This window comes from Stegodyphus dumicola, chromosome 2 (assembly GCF_044657685.1).
Source record: "Stegodyphus dumicola isolate Sdum_Otavi_A_Nest chromosome 2, ASM4465768v1".
Taxonomy (NCBI): domain Eukaryota; kingdom Metazoa; phylum Arthropoda; class Arachnida; order Araneae; family Eresidae; genus Stegodyphus; species Stegodyphus dumicola.
In genome coordinates, this window is record NC_140769.1 from 203341460 (window position 1) to 203364047 (window position 22588).

General features: G+C 34.3%; 1 protein-coding gene across 2 annotated transcripts in view; it reads right to left on the minus strand.

The window, feature by feature from the left end:
* Nucleotides 1-22588, minus strand: part of LOC118185886 (uncharacterized) — a 112673-nt gene that overhangs the window by 5253 nt on the left and 84832 nt on the right. For both annotated transcript variants that reach the window (XM_085811647.1, XM_085811646.1), the window contains exons 17-18: nucleotides 9283-9344; nucleotides 3696-3748 (exon numbers count right to left, since the gene is read on the minus strand). In XM_085811647.1, the coding sequence (XP_085667773.1) occupies nucleotides 3696-3748; nucleotides 9283-9344 (115 nt within the window). The remainder of the gene's footprint in view (nucleotides 1-3695; nucleotides 3749-9282; nucleotides 9345-22588) is intronic.

Here is a 22588-nt window from a genome sequence, read left to right on the forward strand (position 1 = left end):
GCTTTTCATATAATTATAAATTTTTAGAGTTCATGCATTTGATGTTCAATTCATAATTTGTTATTTGTGCAAAACCATGAATTACATTTTATAATCACGATAATTATTTAAGGACATCCTGTATTTTTCATGGAATTTGTGCACCATAAATAGCTGCAACATATTCTATGAACTATTAAAATAACAGTAAAAATACTAGAATGGATCATACAATTATAAATTACAAATCTGCATATCAATTTATGCCCTTATTTTCTGCAATAAAAAGTAGTAACAAATCATAAAAATAGGCATTATAAAATCATTTTTATCTGGAAATTGGTGTATAATGTTAAGGTATAAAAATGCTTATTTAGTGTAATGTCTAGTGTAATTTTTGCTTATTGAAGTTGACAGTGTTTTTCTGGTACACTTTATGTAACTACACAAAAAATTTTGATAAAATAATTTGTCAGAAGCGATCATTTTATTTATATAATTTTCATCTTTAAGAACAGCCGTGTCTTACCTTATATGCAGACAAGCATTGAATTAAAAGGTATGTTTTGAAAAATTTGGATAAGAAGCTGATGAAACATATCTTTCATAAAATGAACTATGCCCTGCAAAAATAGCTTTCATAACAAATTATAAAGTGAAAAAAAACTTTATTTTACCTTCCCATGCCCTGAAATACGAAAATTTTTTGTGAATTTAGCACTGTATTTTTCAATCAGCTCACAGTATTTTTATTGGTTCATTAGTCTTGTTGTTAGGGTGATGAAATAGGAAACTTTATTCAAAATCAATTTCTTGTGAAACAATGTGTGCAATTTAAAATTTTATATGAAAATTTTTATGAAGATTGTTTGTATGGCTTATTGACAAGTTAATTATTTCCTTCTAATTCTGCACTGTAGTCCGCTTTAGATAAAAAAACTATTCTTCTCTTTACTGAAGCTTGAATATTTTTGTTTGGTTTCACAAGAAAGGTACCTATTTCTAAGAAATGTCCCTAATCTGCTCAATGTTCTAACCATGTTTAGCTAATAAATATGGTAAAAAGTGAATTAGCATCACTGAAAATCTTTAAACTCTCTAAGATTAGAAAACTGAATGAAAAGTTTTTAATTGTCTGAGATTGAACTCATCTGGCCAAGAATAGTCAAGAAATATATGCAGAATTATATACAGTCAAAAGTCGTTTATTCGGACACCCATAATCCGGACCTCAAAGCTACAAACTTTCTGCGCAAGCGTCGGGTTCACGCATGCACAGGCGTTTACGAGAGCGCGTAAGAACCTTACGGCTGCGAATATGTTTGTGCGCATGCGCGTTTAATGTGTAACGGAGTTATACGCTAAGCTAAAGTTATCTAATTCAGTTAATGTTGCAGATTGCGTTGTTCCTTAATCTTCGAATTGGATCCGGCTTATTATTTTTTGCAGACTGTTAGAGCAATTTTATAAAAGTAAGCTTGAACTTTTGATTATGTCAAATAGAATTTCCGATATATATTTACTACAAAGCGAAAGTATGTTTTGAAATCCGAAATCTGTTTATCAATTTCACGCTGCTCTGCGGCAGAGGGGGGGGGCAGAAACGTCATTATTAGATTATGATAGATTAGAAAGATTATGTCAAATAGAATTTCCGATATATATTTACTAATATGTAATTTGTATCTACGAAGCGAAAGTATGTTTTGAAATCCGAAATCTGTTTATCAATTTCACGCGGCGGATTGGAAGTTAATCTGTCAGCACTATCCTTATCTTCAGGGCAGATGTTTTTATTTTATTTGGTTTATAATTCCGTACTAAGTGTAGTATTTCATCTCGATGTACTCCGTCTTTGATATGATTTAAATCAAGTTCCTCTTTATTATAATTCGCTTCCGATAGTGAAGTAAGTGACCCAGAGGTTATTGAAAACGAAAACATTTCGATTGACAAATTAGTCGGTATTCTCAACACAGCAATTATAGGACTTGAACAGCGGAACTTTGCAACTAAACAAGAAATTATGTCTGTTTAATAGAATTAAAGAGAAAGTATTATCACATGAAATGAAGCAACTTACATTGAAGGAAATGTTTAATAAAGTAAACAAATAAATATTAAGCTTTTTCTTTTTGTAAATTTTGATACCCTTTAGATCATAATTGTTCTTTATTTCATAAATTACGGTTTCATATTTTTAATTTTGTAATTTCTGCATGCCATCTTACCAGATTTAAACTGATGATCTATAATCCGGAAAAATCGATAATCCGGAATCGCCGAAGTCCCGAGGAGTCCGGATTAACGACTTTTGACTGTATATAATAAAGTTCGGGAATAAATGACAAAAAAGAAATTAGCCCAGTAATAAATGAGCAATAACACACATACAAAGAAAAAACATATAAAAAATTTTCCAAATAAAATACAAAATTGTGTAAAATTTCCTGCATTCAAGGTGTCATGTGTTGACATGGAATGAAAGAAATATTTATACTTAAATTATTTCATTTTAATTAAACACATTTGCAGGTACAGGCTTCCCTGGATTTTGGAATTACATCTCTGTAAAATCTTTAATGAGCCAAAATGCCATAAAGCAAACAAAAATTAATATTAACTTCTAGGGTAAAAATGTTTTGAGTAATAAAATTATAACCAAATATTAAACCTATCATATTAAAATTAAATTAAACCTATCATACCATAGCTGACAAAACTTAAAACTGAAAATATTGCAAAAGTAGAAATCATGATAAATATATAACATAAATAAAGTTCCTACTATCAATTTTTATTTTCTAGAATCAGGAGTGCAATGCATGAAGATAGTATGCACCAACTTGTTGGTGTAGTGGAAGACACAGGAGACTGATTTGTTAATTATTTATATTAAGTCAAAAAAGAAAGAATGTCTTCATGAAGGACTTTCTAAAGAAAAATGATTCATATTTACATTATACATACAAGAAAACAGAATATGGAAAGCTGAGGATTTTTCCATCAGAGCAGGCACTGCAAATTCTATTCCTTCCTTGATGCTGAAAACTGAGATTTGTCATCTGCTATTATAGTTGAAAATATTTTTACTTAAAATGTATGAATATGCTTGATCACTTACAGAATCGACATTTTCCCACATGTAAGCATTCAAAACATTCTGCAAACATGTGTTTAATCTATGTTATATTTTTCTACAAATCTTGCATTAAAGCAGCTACTGAAAACTATTTTCATAAAACCTATTTTTATTTATTTATTTATTTTATATCTTTCAATCAGTACAAAGAGTGAAAATTCTATAATTAAAGAAAAAGAATTTCTTAAGAAAACAAAAAATGAGTCTAATACATGCATGTTCAGTGGCAGGAAGTGAATTTTCATACAGCAAATGGCACTCATATGTAGTTTCTGGATCTACACTTTTTTTTTTTTTTTTTTTTTTTTTTTATTGTTTTTGAAGCAGTTTAAAGAATTTTTACTGATTTAAAATCTATATATTCTTAAAATGTATTTAAAAATAAAAACACATATTTTATAATAAAATTAATTAAAATTATCAATCCCAGTCTATTAAAAATAATTTGAAATGAATTAACTTTACTACTAATGATTCTAACTAAAATCATTAAAACTGTATATAGGTGAAGATTTTTTTAAAAAAGTAAATTTTTTAAAACATTGTATGCTTAAAAAATGCATCCTGTGCTTACCACATTCAGTTTTCTGCTTTTTACATTGGTTATTATCTCCTGAAGAAAAGTGCCTATGGGAAAAGGAATGATAACATATTAAATATATATATATTCAAAAACAAAATGCAGTACAAAGTAAGAAATCCAAATGTCCAACATCCGGACCTCTGTACTACCAATCAATAAATAATTAAATAAAATAAAATGAAAAATAAAAAATCTGAAAGGTTTCAGATTTTAAATTACATCCAAGGGGGCGTTTTTTTAACATTTTGTGTTACCTTTGTTTATTAAATACAGTCAAAAGTCGTTAATTCGGACACCCATAATCCGGAATGATCTATAATCCGGACCTCAAAGCTAAAAACTTTCTGCGCATGCGCCGCGTTGACACATGCGCATAGGCGTTTACGTGTGCGCGTAAGACCTTTACGACTGCGCATATGCGTGTGCGCAAGTGCAGAATACGTTTTCGCTTGCGCGTTTGATGTATAACGGACGGTATAAGCTAAAATTATCTAATTATCTATTTCAGTTAATGTTGATGATTGCGTTGCTCCTTAAATCTTCGAACTGGATCCGGCTTATTACTTTTTTCAGACTGTAAGAGCAATTTTATAAAAGTAAACTTGAACTTTCGATTATGTCAAAAAGAATTTCCGCTGCTGGAGCTCCCAAAGGATCTACAAAACGAAAGTATGTTCCGATGTCCATCAAACAAAAAGAGGAATTGCTGCAAAAAATGGATATGAAGAAGGTGACAGGGAGGTTAGTGAAAACGAAAAAATTTCGATTGACAAGTTAGTCGGTATTCTCGGCACTGCAATTACGGGACTTGAACAGCGGAACTTTGTAACTGAACAAGAAATTATGACAGTTTATAGAATTAAAGAGAAAGTATTATCACATAAAACGAAACAACTTACATTGAAAGAAATGTTTAATAAAGTAAACAAATAAATATTAAGCTTTTTTTTCTGTAAATTTTGATACCCTTTAAATCATAATTGTTCTTTATTTCATAAATTACGGTTTCATATTTTTAATTTTAGAATTTCTGCATGCCATTTTACGAGATTTAAACTGATGATCTATAATCCGGAATAGCCGAAGTCCCGACGAGTCCGGATTAACGACTTTTGACTGTATCATGTTCTTTGCACTTAAGCTATAAAATTCAGTTCAAGAGCAATATAGCAAAATAATTTTAAAATGAGCATATCTTTAGAATTTCTGATACACAGTCTCATGGGCTGGTGATAAAAATGTTTTTTTTCTGCACAATGTTGCCATTGCTCACTTTGAAATCCTTGACTTTGTTAATAAAAATTTTTTTAAAGTTTTTTTTTAAAGTATATATGAAATTGATAATAAAACAAATTTCAAATTTGAGCTTCCAGATGTCCATATTTGCAGGAGGATTATGTTATTTAAAATTTAATAGCTCTAGATACCGTTGTTTTATCACAATGCAAGAAACATACACACATTTATGCACATTCTTCATTACTTAATTTCTTTAAATATAATACAGGGCGATAATATTTGGTGGTAACAATTTGAAAAGTGAAACAATGCTTGTAGTGAATCAAATCAAAATGCCAAAATGAAATTAATAGTTCTTCTGGGCCAACTGCCCCTTTAGACTAAAAAAAATCTCCCCCTTATAAAATCTAGTAATGGAGAATACACAAACAAAGGGAAGCAGATGTGTTGTAAATTTTCCTGCAAGTTGCAGCTGCACCAGACCTGTTCGATGATTAGCATTAGACTATCTGAAGTGAAGACTCAGTGTTGCCATGTCTACATATCATCTTACTAGGTTTAAACTGAGGATCTAAAATCTGAAAATTTCCAAAAGTGATGATCTAAAATCAAAAATTTACGAAATCTGGAACTGCCAAAGTCCCAACGATGCTGGATTTCGGCTTTTGTACTGTCAGGGTTCATGGCCACATTTTAGTTAAAAAAATAAGCACCTATAAGCACTTTTCAAGCACATTTTAAGAAAAAAAATGAGCACCTGTCTAATTACATCATACACAACTGCATAACCTTAAAAATTAGAATTGTAATTTAAAATATGAGAAATGAAGTACTTATTAAGAGAGAATAAGCATTACCTCAACCATGGAAAATAATTACTTTTTTTTTTAATTTTAAATAATAGTTCAATTTACAGAACTAGTTTACAATGAGAGAAAAAAAAAAAAAAAAAAAAAAAAAAAAAAAACTATGAAGAACTAAACTATATTACAAGATTTAATGATGAAATTTCAGTTCAAAATAGAGAAAATAAATAATAATAAGGCATATTTATTGTATTTGTTTGGAACCTAATAATAAATACATCCACTCATATTGATATTTAAATAATTTAAATCTAAATTCTGAACATTTTCTAAATTTTCAATGTATATCAGTTTTCTCTTAACAGAAATTTCAAGCAATGTAATTTAAGTAAAAAAGAAGAACATTTCTGAAATCAGAAGACAGAAATTTGTTTCATGCAGCCATCTTTAACAGTAAAAGCTTATCTAACCCGCATACTTGGAATTGGCGAATATTCGGACAGTCGAGCGTAACTTGAAGGAGCGGAGGGGGGGTAGACTGTAGCCGCTCTTTAGATTTTCCCGCTAATAAATGCTTTTGACATTTCAATATGTGCGTCATATAAAAATAAACCAACGGAACTAAAAAATTTTCTGCTTAGCAAGCACAGTAAAACTCTTTCAGTTAGTAAGTAAGTGTTCATAAACAAATCTCGGACTGAACATCAAAATTAATTATCTCTGCAAAATATCGCAAACGTTATTGCGCAATACGTGCGCCGTAATTCTTCCCTACGTGATATTACGCAATCGGAATCAACAACTGCCGGTATTGGGAGAATAAAGAACTAAATAACTGGGGTGTTTTTCATTCTAATTTTCAACAGACGGCGTTAAATTTCCGGAATAGAATCATTCTTCGCTTGGGTTGGTAGACCACAGAACTTTTAGTCCTATTCAATCCAGATTGGAAAGTAACAAAAAAAAAAAAAAAAGTCAGTTGCTTGTTTTGCAGCGAACTGTAACAGTTTCAATATTCAAGATTTTGCGGAGAAAGGGGAGACCTCCCAACCTTCGTGCTGTATAATATATTGGCCAAAAAAAAATTAAATTATTTTGACTATTCGATTACTTTCCCTTTATTTAAGCCATTCCGAATATTATTCCTTAGAAAGCTAATCAGTGTTAAAACACAACCATTTTTGGAACTTTACTATACTTCAGCAGTTACTGCAACTATGTTATTATAAACATTCATACATATGCTCATAATATAAGCATAACGATCATAATAAACACGAATATGAACTGACCAAGCAGAACGAGAATGCAAATTTTTAAGATCTTGATAGAAATTCAAACGTGTGTACTATTTGGGTGGGAGGAAAAGAATGCCGAATGTAGCGGAATTTTCTACTGCTTTCCCAATTCTTTGACCAAACAGAACGACGGGCACCTGTCTGTACTCTTCGTGCATACCAAAGGTTATGTTAATGCAGAGAGAGGGGGAAAAGCTATTTCCGGGAGTATGACTCACCATTTGACATTCCATATTAGGAAGAAAAGTTGTTTTAGTTTTGGCTTTGGTACGGGGAAAATAGCGCGTTCATTAAAAAAAAAAAAAGCACTAAAAGGAAAAAATAAGCACTAAAAACAAAAAAATAAGGACTTTAATGAAAAAGTAAGCACCTATAAGGGCCTTTGTATTTTATTTTTAAATATAAGGACTTATAAGGACCGCTACGAACCCTGACTGTATAATCAAATTTTGTAAGCAGTTAAAAAATGAAAGTTTCAGTATTAAAAATGATTAATATACAAGCAAGATATAAGAACTAGCTATATTTTCACAGGTAGCAGCTCAGAGATACAAGCTAAATATGGAAAAACTTCTTGCTTGCGTCTCTGGGCTAAATATGGAAAAACTTGGTCTTGTGAAATACTAAACTTAAGAAACAATATATATGAATGACTACATAGGACCAGCTATCATGATAAACATATAACTCTCTAAAGACATTATCCTGATATGCTTTTTCAATACAGAATGTTAATGCTGATGACTTAACTACACCATCTGTCTATACTTTGCTTGAAAAATGCTGGAACTGATGCTACTCATTACTCCACCAATGCTAACTTTGTCAGTTGGCTTTTGATAAGCTGTGAAGAAGTGCCTCATCTGCTTATGAAATTTAGATCAAGGGAACATTTAAAGCAATAAAAATTCACTTAACTCTTCACTTTCTAAGAGCCTATTGACAGCTTTAACCAATAAGAAGCAACTGTATCATTCATAAGCATGATCCTGGGATTAATAAAACCAATGTAACAAATGGCTGTGGGTAAGAATAACAACATTATAGTACCAGTCACCTGTTGCATCACTTCCCTCAAGTATTTGGCCTTTTACCCAAGACAATAGAAGCTATAGATTTAAAAAAAATACCTTCCATATTATTCCTTTCAGTAATTTTTGGTTCTGGTTTGGTTCATTTGATTATGGCAAAGCATGATTGATTTGATTATGCAAGAGCTATATATTCAAGGGAAGAATTTTCGAATGGAAACTAGCTCAACTTACTCTTTGAGCAAACCATAAACACACCCATGCAGATAGCCTCTCTGCCGAGAATCTAATACAGGTCAAACTATCACTGTTTAGTAAAATACTATGTTTTTTAGCCTCTTGATTAGATGATGCCAAATCCCAAGTGCAAGTAAATCTATTTCCATCATAAAACATATCTAACTTCTCTATTATGCTGTCAAATGCTTATTGTTCTTAGAATAATTATGAATAATATCAATCAGCAAGTATTATTAGGGCACACTATACTGGTCATCAAGCAAACAAGCCACCTTTATAAAGTCACTTTGCTCGCAAGAAACAGAGAAACTATCCAACCTATACTCCTTTATAGTCATACCATGCCTGTCTGAGTATGGCCTTCTAATAGATCCACAGTAGTAAAAAATTATACTTATTCATGATTGAATTTTTAATAAATGACTACCAATGGTAATTAACACCTTTATATCTGTATGTGAACTGAACATAATATGATATTACAATGATACTAAGTTCCTTGGCCATATTTGACAGTGCTGCTCCCCTTTCCCCCCCTTAAACTTCTCAATAATATGACCACAAGCAAAATCATTCCCGTGTTAAGGACTATTTCAGTGACACACATGAAAACCATTCTAACATTTGAAAAACTTGCCATAACTTACCATCAACTAATTTTGTTTGTACCCTGTGTGATATTAATATTCTCACATCATGGTATTTTATTATGTGTGCTGTCTTTGCTACTCTCAGATTTTATTTATATAAACAGGAAATGCAGTGGCATATATGACATGGCATTATATTCCTATTATACAGTTGTACATAATGAAGCAGAATTTTGTGTATTTGGTCTCTCTTAAACGTATAACAGACAAATCACAAATAGTTTGTTGAAGAAAATTTTAAGTACATTACACAACTTGAATCAATTGAATGGCCAGGCTAATTCAATGATACGAAAGTACTATAAAAAGATTACCGCAGTTCAGCAGGTAATGGGACTTCCTTTTGCTTGTCAAACTTTTTATTCATTCCTGTCCCCTGAAATAAATTAAATTTTTGATTAATACAAGGAACTTAATATATTACTAAAATTTGTTTAAAACACTAAATATTTTTAATTCATAATGTTGCCAACTAAGTGAAGTTATAGCACAGGAAATACGGAAAACAAATGTTAATAGAGTTAATAAACAATTAATTGAATAGATGAAACTAATTCTGTATTTTCAGTTGATGGACTTAATTAACACACAGAATAATACAATACAGAGGGTGTTCACACATTTTTGTAACGATTTTCTCCGTGAATTTAAATATTAATTTTAAAATACAAACATGGCAGGCATCAAACTGAAATAAGATTTATTTATCGTCTGCAACATTAAAAATATTATTTTCTTTAAAATGTTGCTGAAAAATAAACAATGGATCGAAAGCTATATTTTTATGTTATCTGAAGAGAAATAGTCTTATTCAATTATTAAAGAAAGATGTGAAAAGCATGGTTTTTATATTTCTACACGTAAAATAAGTGACAAAATTAATATGAAAGGAAAGAAATGTTTACATCTGACTGAGAAAAAGGCAAAAAATGCATACTTAACAAAGGTACGTACAGCCCTTATTTATTAAGTCTCAAGTCGCATCTCATGTTTTAAAGGAAAATCCAGACCCCCAAAGAGCTATTGCAAAATCTTTAACTACCTCTGTAGGAACTGTGAACAAAATTATAAAATCTGATTTAAAGCTAATCAAAACAAAAGAATACGATGTTCATCGCCTAATGCCGAAACATGTTTCTCAGCATAAGATTGTGTGCAGATTGCTGTATAAAATTATTTGGCAGGTGAAAAATGGAAATATATACAGTCAAAAGTCGTTAATTCGGACACCCATAATTCGGAATGATCTATAATCCGGACCTCAAAACTAAAAACTTTCTGCGCATGCGCCGCGTTGACACATGCGCATAGGCGTTTACGCGTGCGCGTAAGACCTTTTACGACTGCGCATATGAGTGTGCGCAAGTGCAGAATACGTTTTCGCGTGCGCGTTTTATGTATAATGGACGTATAAGCTAAAATTATCTAATTATCTATTTCAGTTAATGTAGATGATTGCGTTGTTCCTTAATTTTCGAATTGGATCCGGCTTATTATTTTTTGCAGACTGTAAGAGCAATTTTATAAAAGTAAGCTTAAACTTTCGATTATATCAAATAGAATTTCCGATATATATTTGTTAATATGTAAAGGATCTAAAGCGAAAGTATGTTTTGAAATCCGAAATCTGTTTATCAATTTCACGCTGCTCAGCGGGGGGAACGCCGCGGCGGGCGCGTAATGAATTGGAAGTTGATCTGTCAGCACTATCCTTATCTTCAGGGCAGATGTTTTTATTTTATTTGGCTTATAATTCCTTACCAAATGTAGTATTTCATCTGGATGTGCTCCGTCTTTGATATGATTTAAAACAAGTTCCTCATCATTATAATTCGCTTCCGATAGCGAAGAAAGTGACAGAGGTTATTGAAAATGAAAAAATTTCGATTGACAAATTAGTCGGTATTCTCGACACAGCAATTATAGGACTTGAACAGCGGAACTTTGTAACTGAACAAGAAATTATGTCTGTTTAATAGAATTAAAGAGAAAGTATTATCACATGAAACGAAGCAAAACTTAAACAACTTACATTGAAAGAAATGTTTAATAAAGTAAACAAATAAATATTAAGCTTTTTCTTTTTGAAAATTTTGATACCCTTTAGATCATAATTGTTTTTTATTTCATAAATTACGGTTTCATATTTTTAATTTTAGAATTTCTGCATGCCATCTTACGAGATTTAAACTGATGATCTATAATCCGGAAAAATCGATAATCCGGAATCGGCGAAGTCCCGACGAGTCCGGATTAACGACTTTTGATTGTAGTTGCAATTGATGAGGCTTGGATATACTTCTCTGATTGCAATAGAAAAAGATTAATTTATTACCAAAAAAGAGGAAAAAGACTTAATATGTTGGTTCAGAGGAAACAAGGAAAGTTTTTTCCTAAAGGTTTTATGGTTATGACTGAATTATCTTATAATGGAAAACTTAAAATAAGGAAAGTAGAAAAAAATGTCAAAATTAATTTGGATTACTATCAGAAATATATTTTAACACTTATTTTTTAAAAAAAGTAATTCCATCTCTTTATCCAAACAATCTTTACAGTATTAAGTTCCATCAGGATAAGGCTCCAAGCAATTCCTCTAAATCTACTTCTCTATTTTTAGAAAAAATGAGAAATGAAACCGAAATTGAACTTATTCCCTTTAAATGCCTCTCTCCCAAGTCTTCTGATGTGTCTCCTATGGATTACTGCGCTTTTGGACTTTTAAAATAAATTCTTTATAAGGGGGATTCCAAAACATTGGATGGACTGGAAGATTGTGAAGGAGGAGTGATTGGTTGGTTGGTTTTTTAAATGGCAGAAAACCTCGAGGGTTATTATGCGCCAGACAAATGGTGAGTAAAATTCAAGATGCATAAACACACTGTATTAAGTGAATTGATGAAATGAGCCTGAAATGCTGATGAAGGCATGGAGAAATGACTTTAAAATGTCCAGGCAGAAATGACTGAGAAATGCTCTAGCAAATCATATGGTAAAAGCAGATGTCTTTTAAAAAACTTATGAGGTTGATGTGAGGGTTTCTTCCAATGAGATGTGTTAAGTTAACATTCATAGAGTTAAAATAAAATTCACGTTTCTGACTAAAAGCAGGACAGCAGGTTAAAATGTGATTGACTGAAACGGGAACGTTGCAAGTGCCACAAATAGGCTCATTATCTCCTTTCAAGAGGTACTGATGTGTCAGTCTGCAATGACCAATTCGTAAACGAGTCAGTAGTACATCCTCCTTCCGATTCCCTCTCGACTTCCAGTACTCCAAATTCGGTTTTACCTGCCTTAATTTGTTCAGAATTTGGCATTCCCAGAATTCTTGCCACCTGAACAAGAACTTTGTTCTAATGTAATTCCGTATGTCTGTAAAAGGGACATCATTTTCTGAGGTAATATCAGCACACATAATAAAATACCATGATGTGATGAATATAGGCGAGTTCATTGCCTTTGATGCCAGCGTGTCCAGGCACCCAGCAGTACGCAATATAATAACCTGCATTTCTCAGACGGAGGTGTACCTTTAAAATTTCTAAGACCAAAGGGTGGCTGGTATTTGTATTCAATGATTCAAGAGCACTCAGAGAGTCAGAATAGATGATGAACGTTCTGCTATTCTGCCTAGAGATAAAGATTAAGGAATTCAAAATGGCAAAAGTTTCCACAGTAAAGACAGATGCAGCCTTATGAAGTTTACTACTCTTTATTTCTTTATCACAAAGAAAGCTGCCTCGACGTGATCATGATTCTTTGAACCATCAGTAAAAATTGCTTTGTAATTAGAATAACTGCTTCTATGCTCTAGGAAAATTTGTTGGTATTGGATATCATTGGTACTGCTCTTCTTTAGTTCTCCAAAAATGTTAACTAGGTGAATGTTCACTTCTCGCCAGGGAGCAATACCGAAAAGGTCAAAGCTTTGGGGATGCAGATCATTTAGGTTGAATTCTTCAATCAGCGAGTGAATGCGAAGATCAAAAGGTGGGATACGTGAAGGACGGGCATGATAAAGACGCCAGTACTGATTAGATGTCATGAGTCGGACAGGATGTTAGGCCTGTGACATTACTTTATAATGAAGATCAATGGACAACTGCTTGTGTTTGAATTCCAAAGATGGTTCAAAACAGATGACATATAAACTTTTGACTGGAGATGTTCTGAAGGCTCCACAGCAAATCCGTAGCGCTTGAAGGTGGACTGGATCCAATTTCAGGAGCATAAAAGGTCTTGCTGATCTGTAGATAACACAGCCATAGTCAAGTTTGGAATGGATTAAAGCTCTATAAATGCGGAGCATAGAACAACGTTCTGCTCCCCATGAGGTATTGGACAGGACTTTCAGTATGTTGAGAGCTTTAGCCCATTTTTTCTTTAGGTTTAAGATATGCGGAAGGAAAGTAAGCTTTCTGTCAAAGATAACTCCTAAGAATTTTGCTTCTGGCTCAACGCGGATCAAAGAGCCGTCAAGATGCAGCTCTGGATCAAGATGTAGATTTCTTTTGCGACAGAAGTGCACGCAGACTGTGTTCTGGCTAGAAAATTTAAAACCATTGTTGTTGGACCTTTTTATGATTCTATTTAGAGCAATTTGTAGTTGTCTCTCAATGTATCTCATATCTTGACCTTGACAATAGATCATCAGATCATCAACATACAAGGAGCCATGCACTGTGGGAGGAAGTTCTCTTAAAATTGAATTAATTTTCAGGCTGAAAAGAGTGACACTGAGCACTGAACCTTGTGGTACACCCTCTTGTTGTACAAACACTTGAGAAAGCAACGAACCAATCTTGACTTAGAAAGTGCGGTCCTTCAAAAAGTTTTGAATAAAGATGGGTAGATTACCTCGCAATCCAGTGCTGTAAAGGTCATGAAGAGTTCCATTCCGCCAAGTTCTATCGTACGCCTTTTCCATGTCAAAGAAGATTGAAACCACATGATTTGCTTTCACAAATGCATTGCGTACTGCAGTTTCTAAAAACAGGGCATTATCAAGTGAAGATCATAGTCTCCAGATAGTAGGTGAGACGGTGATTTACCATTTTTTCCATAATCTTGCAAAGGCAGCTAGTGAACGCGATGGGGTGATAATTTAAAGGATTTTTCGGATCCTTGCCGGGTTTTACTATAGAAATAACAAAGGCCCTGCACCAGGCAGTAGGAAAAATTTGTTCCCTCCATATCTTATTATAAAGAGCAAGAAGGACCTCTAGAGATTCATAGGCAGGTGCTTTATCATCAAATAACTTATGCCATCAGACCAGCGCAAGTCCTATCACTGCGAGATTTTACATTTCTTAATTCAAACATGGTGAGATCTTTATTAGAAGATTCTGCATTAGGATGGGAAAAGTCGATTTGAATCCTTTCCAAGCGCATCTTTGTGGGCAGAAACTCGAGTAATTGCTACTGCCAGATACAGCAAATGTATCACCTAAAGTAGGGGTGGGCAAACTCCGGCCCGCAGATATAATTTTAATTTTCCGGTCAGAGGCAAATTAAAAGAAATATTCATATATTATATATCCATCTCCTTTTCTACTTTGTTTAAATATTATATTTTTTCTTCCTTTTTTTCAGAGAGCAGGTAATCTGTTTACATTCTCTATTTTTGTTCTACAAAACATAAATCGAAGGAAATAGCAAACACAGGCAGTTTTCAATCGGTAAAGTGTTAAAAGTGGAAGTTATTTGTTAGTTATAGCTGTAGATTGGCGCCAACAAGCGTTATCTTTTTCTTGTGGAGCAGACATATGGGAATTCAATATGGGTGAATTAGACCTCACATGTGGCAGACTGCGCATTTTTTTTAAGCTCCATCTAGCGGCTTTTTCTTTTGGCGCGAGTTCTAATATTATTGATTGCGTGTTGAAAGATTGTGGACATATAGCGTCATTGTGAATAGTGGTGAAATTATTAAAAGTATAGCGTAGCTAGTGCTTGTTTGGGTTATTCGTAAAATATTTCAACCCCAAAATGGCTACTAAAAAACGTAAAGTTGATTCAGAGTGCCGCGCTTTTAATGATGAATGGACATGGAAATATTTTTTTTCAGTTGTAAAAGATAAACCAGTGTGTCTTATCTGCAATGAAGCTGTAGCAGTCTTCAAAGGATATAACATTTCCCGTCATTTCACATAAGCATAAGAATTCCAATTACGAATCAATGTCCGAATATGGAAAAAAAAAAAAAAAAAAAATTCAAGAAGGTAAACAGTATTCAAGAAGCAGCTACACATGCAAGTTACATTGTAGCATACAATATTGCTAAAAATAATAAAGCTCTCAGTGATGGGGAGTTCGTTAAACAATGCATGCTCCAAGTTTGTGATGTTTTATGTCCAGACAAGAAAAATAATTTTGAGACTGTAAGCTTATCTCGAAAAACGGTGACTTCTAGAATGGAAGCCATCGATAAAAATTTGGCATCACAATTAGAGTCAAAGATTGGCCAGTTTAAATTTTGTTCCATAGCTGTGGATGAAAGCACTGATATAAATGATACTGCTCAATTAGTATTATTTATAAGAGGTGTTGATGAGAACTTTGAAATTATTGAGGAACTGGCGTGCATGCGTTCTTTAAAGGGAACTACAACGGGATATGATATTTTTCGTGAATTTCAGGAAGGGCTTTAAATTTTGAAAGTGCCTATAACAAATACAGTCAAAAGTCGTTAATCCGGACTCGTCGGGACTTCGGATTATCGATTTTTCCGGATTATAGATCATCAGTTTAAATCGCGTAAGATGGCATGCAGAAATTCTAAAATTAAAAATATGAAACCGTAATTTATGAGATAAAGAACAATTATGATCTAAAGGGTATCAAAATTTACAAAAAAAAGCTTAATATTTATTTGTTTACTTTATTAAACATTTCTTTCAATGTAAGTTGTTTAAGTTGCTTCGTTTTATGTGATAATACTTTCTCTTTAATTCTATAAACAGACATAATTTTTTGCTCAGTTACAAAGTTCCGCTGTTCAAGTCCCGTTAATTGCTGTGCCGAGAATACCGACTAACTTGTCAATCGAAATTTTTTCGTTTTCACTAACCTCTCTGTCACATTCTTCATGTCTTTATCCATTTTTTGCCGCAATTCCACTTTTTGTTTGATGGACATCGAAACATACTTTCGTTTTGTACGATCCTTTGGAAGCTCCAGAATCGGAAATTCTATTTGACATAATCGAAAGTTCAAGTTTACTTTTATAGTATTGCTCTTACACTGTGCAAAAAATAATAAGCCGGATCCAATTCGAAAATTAAGGAACAACGCAATCATCAACATTAACTGAAATAGATAATTAAATAATTTTAGCTTATACCGTCCGTTATACATAAAATGCGCACGCGAAAACGTATTCTGCGCTTGCGCACACGCAAATGCGCAGTCGTAAGAGGTCTTACGCGCACGCGTAAACGCCTATGCGTATGTGTCAACGCGGCGCATGCGCAGAAAGTTTTTATCTTTGAGGTCCGGGTTATAGATCATTCCGGATTATGGGTGTCCGAATTAACGACTTTTGACTGTATATGTAATATTACGACCGATGGAGCACCAAATATGATAGGAAAAAATTCTGGATTTCTTGGACTCTTTAATCAGAACTATCCGGGAACAATGTTGTTTTTCTACACTGTGTTATACATCAAGATGCTCTGTGTAAATCTGCATTGAATATGAAACCCGTGCTTGATACAGTCGTGAAGCTTGTAAATACTATTCGATCTCGTGGGCTTACTCACAGGCAATTTCGAGATTTTCTTCAGTCAGTGCAATCTGAATACTCTGATGTACTGTATTACACCAAAGTAAGGTGGCTTAGTGCAGGATGTGTTTTCGAGCGGGTTTGGCAGCTGAAAGACGACATTGCGTCGTTCTTCCATGAGAAACAGTGTTCTGCGAAGTGCGAAATGTTAGAAGATACAAAATGGCTTTCAGACTTTGCATTTTTCACAGATCTTCTTTGTCATATGAACAACTTGAATGTCAAGATGCAAGGGAAAAATCAATTTATCGACGATATTTGGTCACATCTCAAAGCTTTTAAACTAAAACTTAATATGTTTGCTGAGCAGCTAGGTAAGAACGGCTTATCTCATTTCCCGAGGTTAAATTCAATATCCTCAGTAAATGAAGAGAACCTTAAGAATTATGAAGATAGCTTGAAAAAACTGCATTTTGAGTTCGAACGCAGATTTCAAGATTTCAGTGCCATTCAAGCAGAATTGGATATTTTTACCATGCCATTCAACGTAAATTGTGAAGCAGTGAGGTCAGATTTGCAGCTTGAATTAACTGAGTTGCAATCTAACAATCATCTCAAGCAATTGTTTCTAAATATGCCAAAGTTAGAGTTTTACAAATCATTATCAAAAGTAAGTTTCCCAAATTTAATATCTCATGCTCAGAAAATCAGTGCTATGTTTGCTTCATCTTATATAAGCGAACAAGTGTTTTCAACTATGAACCTTAGAAAGAATTATTTCAGAAGTAGACTGACAGATGAGCATTTAGCCTCGTTCCTTAGAATCAGTACATCTCACTTTGAACCTCAATATAAAGAACTTTTAAAAATGAAATCGCAATTTCATTCATCTCATTAATATATTAAATTGTAATACTTGTATATTGTTTTTAAAATTTTAGAAAAATTCATCTTGGCCCGCCAAACTTTATTTTTTAGATTTTTGGCCCGCGATCGAAAACGTTTGCCCATCCGTGACCTAAAGCATCAGCTACTTCTTCTCTAGTGCTTATCAACTTTCCATCTTTTTCTAGAACAGAAAAGTAATAATCATTATAAAGTCCAGAGGCTTTGCGGACTCTTTCCCAAACCTGTTTGCTAAACATCGAGGAGGTAATAGTGGACACGTAGGCTGCCTATGATTTTCTCTGCCTTTGCCGCCTCACTTTTCTTGGATTTGCCTTAGCTTTTTTAAAGGCAAGAAGATTTTCCAGTGTTGGATATCGGCGAAAAATATACCAAGCTTTCTTTTGCTCTCATGAAGTTTTATGATAATCATTGTTCCACCAGGGTTTAGGGAACTTTGTAATACAGAGTTCAGATGCTTGTACAACAGTATCAGAGATCATTTTTACTGCTGTATTAATGTCCACATCGTTGACCATTTCTTTAGTCAGCACAGCACACGATTCAAAAAGATCCCAATCAGCTTTATCGTAAAGTAAGCGTGGTTGTCTTGAGATCTTTGATTTCCCTGTAATATTTACAATGGCTGGGAAGTGGTCACTATTGTAGAAATTCTCCCCTACACTGAAAGAGCAGAAAGGTGGTAGAGATGGAGAACAAAAAACCAGATCAATTGCATGAAATGCTCTAGTCGACTGATGAAAATAAGTGTATTCTCCATTATTAAGGAGACGAATAGAGTGATCTTCCGATGAATTGTTCGATCTGCCGGCCCCTTGAATTAGTGTCCCTACTTCCCTATAATGTACTATGGGCATTGAAGTCACCTAAAAGCAATAAAGGTTCTGGGAGCTGCTCTATTATTCTGTCCAACTCTTGCTGATCAATATGCTCATGTGGGGGTAAGTAAATGGTGCATACAGATTGAAAAGTGTAAATTAATCTGAACTGCCACAGCTTTAAGGGAAGTCGTCAAAGGGAGAGCAATGTATGGGTGAATGTGGGAGGTGATAAGGCCCACACCACCACAGGCACGATCCCCAGATGGGTTGTCCTTTCTTACTGTTGCATATCTCCGTATCTTGGCATGTCTGTTTGGTTTTCACAAGGTCTCCTGAAGCGCAAGGCAGGCAGGTTGATGCATGTTTATTAAATCCTTGATGTTATCCAAGTTTTGATGAAAACCCCGGCAATTCCACGAAATAAAGGTACCCATTATGGATGTTTGTTTTGGCGGTGTTGGTGTTTTGACTTTCGACGCAAAAGGTGTTTCGGAAGGGATAACCCTTCTTCAACGTCCATTTAGTCTGAGTCGTCTAAGCGTCCTGAACTCATGCTTGCGATGGAACTTTGACTGGGGGTCCTGGGTTTTTGCTTATTTTTCTCTTTGATACCATCTCTATGTTTGTTCTGTTGGACATCCTGTTTTCCTTTGGGTGCAGTCACCGGCGTACTACTTTCAACATCAGGTTTTTTCCCTGATTTTTGGTTTCTAGGATCTTCTGTCGTTGCTAGTTCTTTTTTCTGTGCGGTTATTGTGGTTTGCGTTGATATTGATCTGAATGATTTTGTTGCGGATGCATAAGATTTATTAGGTCTTGGCTGGTTAGAGAGAACAAGTCTTTTGGATTCTGCAAATGATATCTTTTGTGCAACTTTAATGTTTTGAATTTGTTTTTCTGTCTGCCATTTCGAGCATGATCTTGAAAAAGCTGGATGCTCGCCTTTAGTTTATACACAAGGGGGCAGCAGAACAGCCTTCACTAGCATGGCCTACAATGGAACATTGAGCGCATGTGAGGCTACCGCGACAAGACGTCTTTCCATGTCCAAAGTGCTGACATTGAAAGCAACGCATTGGATTCGGTATATATGGCCTGACTGAACAGTTTAGGTATCCAGCTTTAATGTTTTTAGGCAGGTTAGGAGACTTAAAAGTAAGTATGACATGTTTAGTGGGAATGAGTTGACCTCCTTTCCTTATTTTGATCCTATGAGCACCACACACGTTTTGATCTGCCAACTCTTTAACAAATTCCTTTTCAGTTACTGACAGTAAGTCTATTTCAGAGATTACTCCTCAGGACGAATTTAGAGTGTTATGTGGCTTAACTACAATGTTTGCTTGTCCTAATTTAGTTAGTTTCAAAAGAGTATTAGACTTCATTCCAGACACAGTTTCTATCAAAAGGTCTCTAGATCGAAGTCTCTTAATATTTTTCAGTTCTCCTACAGAAGACAAAAGATGTTTGTTTATTAGAAAGGGTGGAATTTTTTTTTTAATTCTTCAGAGCTGGTTATAATTTAGAAACGTGGACAAAGTACATCTGATGCAGTGCCTTCTATGTCGCTTCTTAGTCTTTTAGTCACAGTCGGAGTATCGGGTACATTGTTGGAGCAGGAAGGTATCATAGCATTCATATTTAAATGGAGAAAGATTCGGGTCCGACCACCCCACCCACCATGGAGCCCAACAAGGAGACGCAGATTCCTACGCCAGGGGTAGCTGGACCTATACGCAATCTGAAGTCCCACAGTCTGCTTTCCCAAAAGCAGGTACTCCCGAGAGCTTGTCCCCAAGCCACTGACACAAGGACTATAGATCAGCCGATTGACACCCGTGAGGACGACAAAGTGCCTCCCGTTTAACTGAAGAAGAGGCCAAAGCAGTGTGTTGGGGACAGTACCTCGCCCCTCAACTACCAGGACCCTCCTTTCCAGTGACACTGGTTTCCACGCACGGCAAACATGTGGGCAGTTTTCTTGTCATTCGAAGAACAAGGGACAAGGCTGTTCCAGTTTCTTATGACGAGCCAAAACCTCGGAAGAGGAAACCACATAGGAGAAGGAAAAACGGGAAAAGTTGCAGTTAAGAGGAGAGGAGGCAGAAAGGAGGAGAGATCACTGGGGCTCCATGATTGTGACACCCGATCACCGAGACGGTAATCCCCTAAAGGATATTCACCTGCTATGCTTTAGCTGGGCATGTTGGAAAGGCCTTCACACCTAGGCTGGCCCTACGAGGAGCTATGCTCCCGGCGTATTTCGCCCGTTCGCCCAGTGACACCCCCCTCCGCTACGTTGAGGCAGCATAGCAGGACTTGGGGGGGAGGAGGAGTGAAATAAAATCAACCTTGATATTAAAAGTCCTTTTCTTAAAGGACTTTTATCTCTATTTTTAAACTTTTATCTTTATCTTTATCTATCTTTAAATCAAGATGTCATATGATAGTTCAACAAAAGGGCTATCAGATTGACAAATTAGAAAATAAAATTCTAAGGTTTGTTTATACATATATCTTTGCAAAATCGTTACAAAAATGAGTTAACACCCTCTGTAATCATAAATGAAATTCACCAAGAAAATAAATAAGCAAGCAAGCTATGCAATCTTGAGAAAATATTAGCAGCGTTTTATAAACTGCTAAGCTTAAATTTACCTTAAATTTGAAATGATAGTAGTATTTATAACAAGCATAAATTCAGAATTAAGTACATATTACTTAGATCAAGAATCTTCCATACATATTTAACGAATTGCCTCTTCCAAGTGTAACTAGCCCTTCCAAGTGTAAAGTCAGTCTTTTAGATATTTTATCCCTTTGCCATGTAGTTCTAAAACTGAAATTGACCTATACACTTGTCACAGACTGTATAATTTTCTCTTTTAATTTTTTCATATTATTTTGAAAAATATTAATATTTAAAAAAATTATTAATATTTTCAAATAAAAACAGATTTTTAACAAGTTTTTAGATGAGGATATTTTCTATTAAAGTACAACAAGTGTTAAATAATTTTCAGTACTTCTGCAATTTTAATGGCATATTTTCAAATTTACACACAACAATTGCCAATCTATACAAGCATGCATCATGTATGGGTTTGCATGCAGATGGATTTACGCGCTTAACTATCATTTCATTCAACACTATCCAATGGCTATAGATGTGTTATTATCGGCACAAAACTTTCTTTTCGCCTTTAAATTTCTTGTAAAATGCTTCTTTTTATTATTATTTATGAATAGAACAATAAGTATGAGCCAAACAAACATTTTAAAAAAAATTATGAAGTCAGAAATGAATTGGAAATTATCTGTGGGTATGCTCACATTCGCCCATTACGGCTATTTCCAACCCTGTGACACTGGCTGGAGGAGGTACATGTGCATAGTCAGCCTATCCAAGGGTATCATAAGTTTTAATGGAATTGCTGTAGATGGAAAATGGTAGTCCCTATATATGAAAAATGTCCTCACTCTCCAGTACTAATTAATGATGCTGACTTGATTATCCTCCACAGGGGAAAATCAAGACAACTTCTGTACCATAGAGTCTCACAATAGGAATTAAGACTTCATTCAGATACCGTGCAGCTGGGTGCAATATTCCATTGAAATTCCAGTCTACACCATGATGCTTCCACCTCTAAATGCATAATGTTTAATGATGTTCTGGGCCTGATTTTGTGTGCCTTATTCTCTTCAGATCCTTACACGCTACCATCTGATTCCAGGGCAGATCTGGACATATCTGTGAATAGGATATTGTTTTGATCTGATGAAGTCTAATTGGGATATTGATAACAATACTTTTTTCTCTGGATTGGATTGCTAGTGAGACACAAACACATGGTACTCTGATGTACAGTCCCTTCACGTGAAGCCTTTGGTGTGTAGTACTAGCAAATATTGTCTCACCAAGTTATGCTGCAACTACACATGTAATAGTTGTGGAGGTTGCTCATTAATTCCGCTAGGCTATTATAGCAGCATTGCAATCTTTAAAAGTGTTGGTAGGTAAGCCTTGGTAGATCTGATGTCTCTGGAAAATTGTTCAACCTGTTTAGAATTGTTTCCACATTCAAAAAATTGCTCAAAGATTAATGCTAAAGAAAACAGACATATAGATAGACTGTCACGTTTCAGTGTGTCAGATTTGAG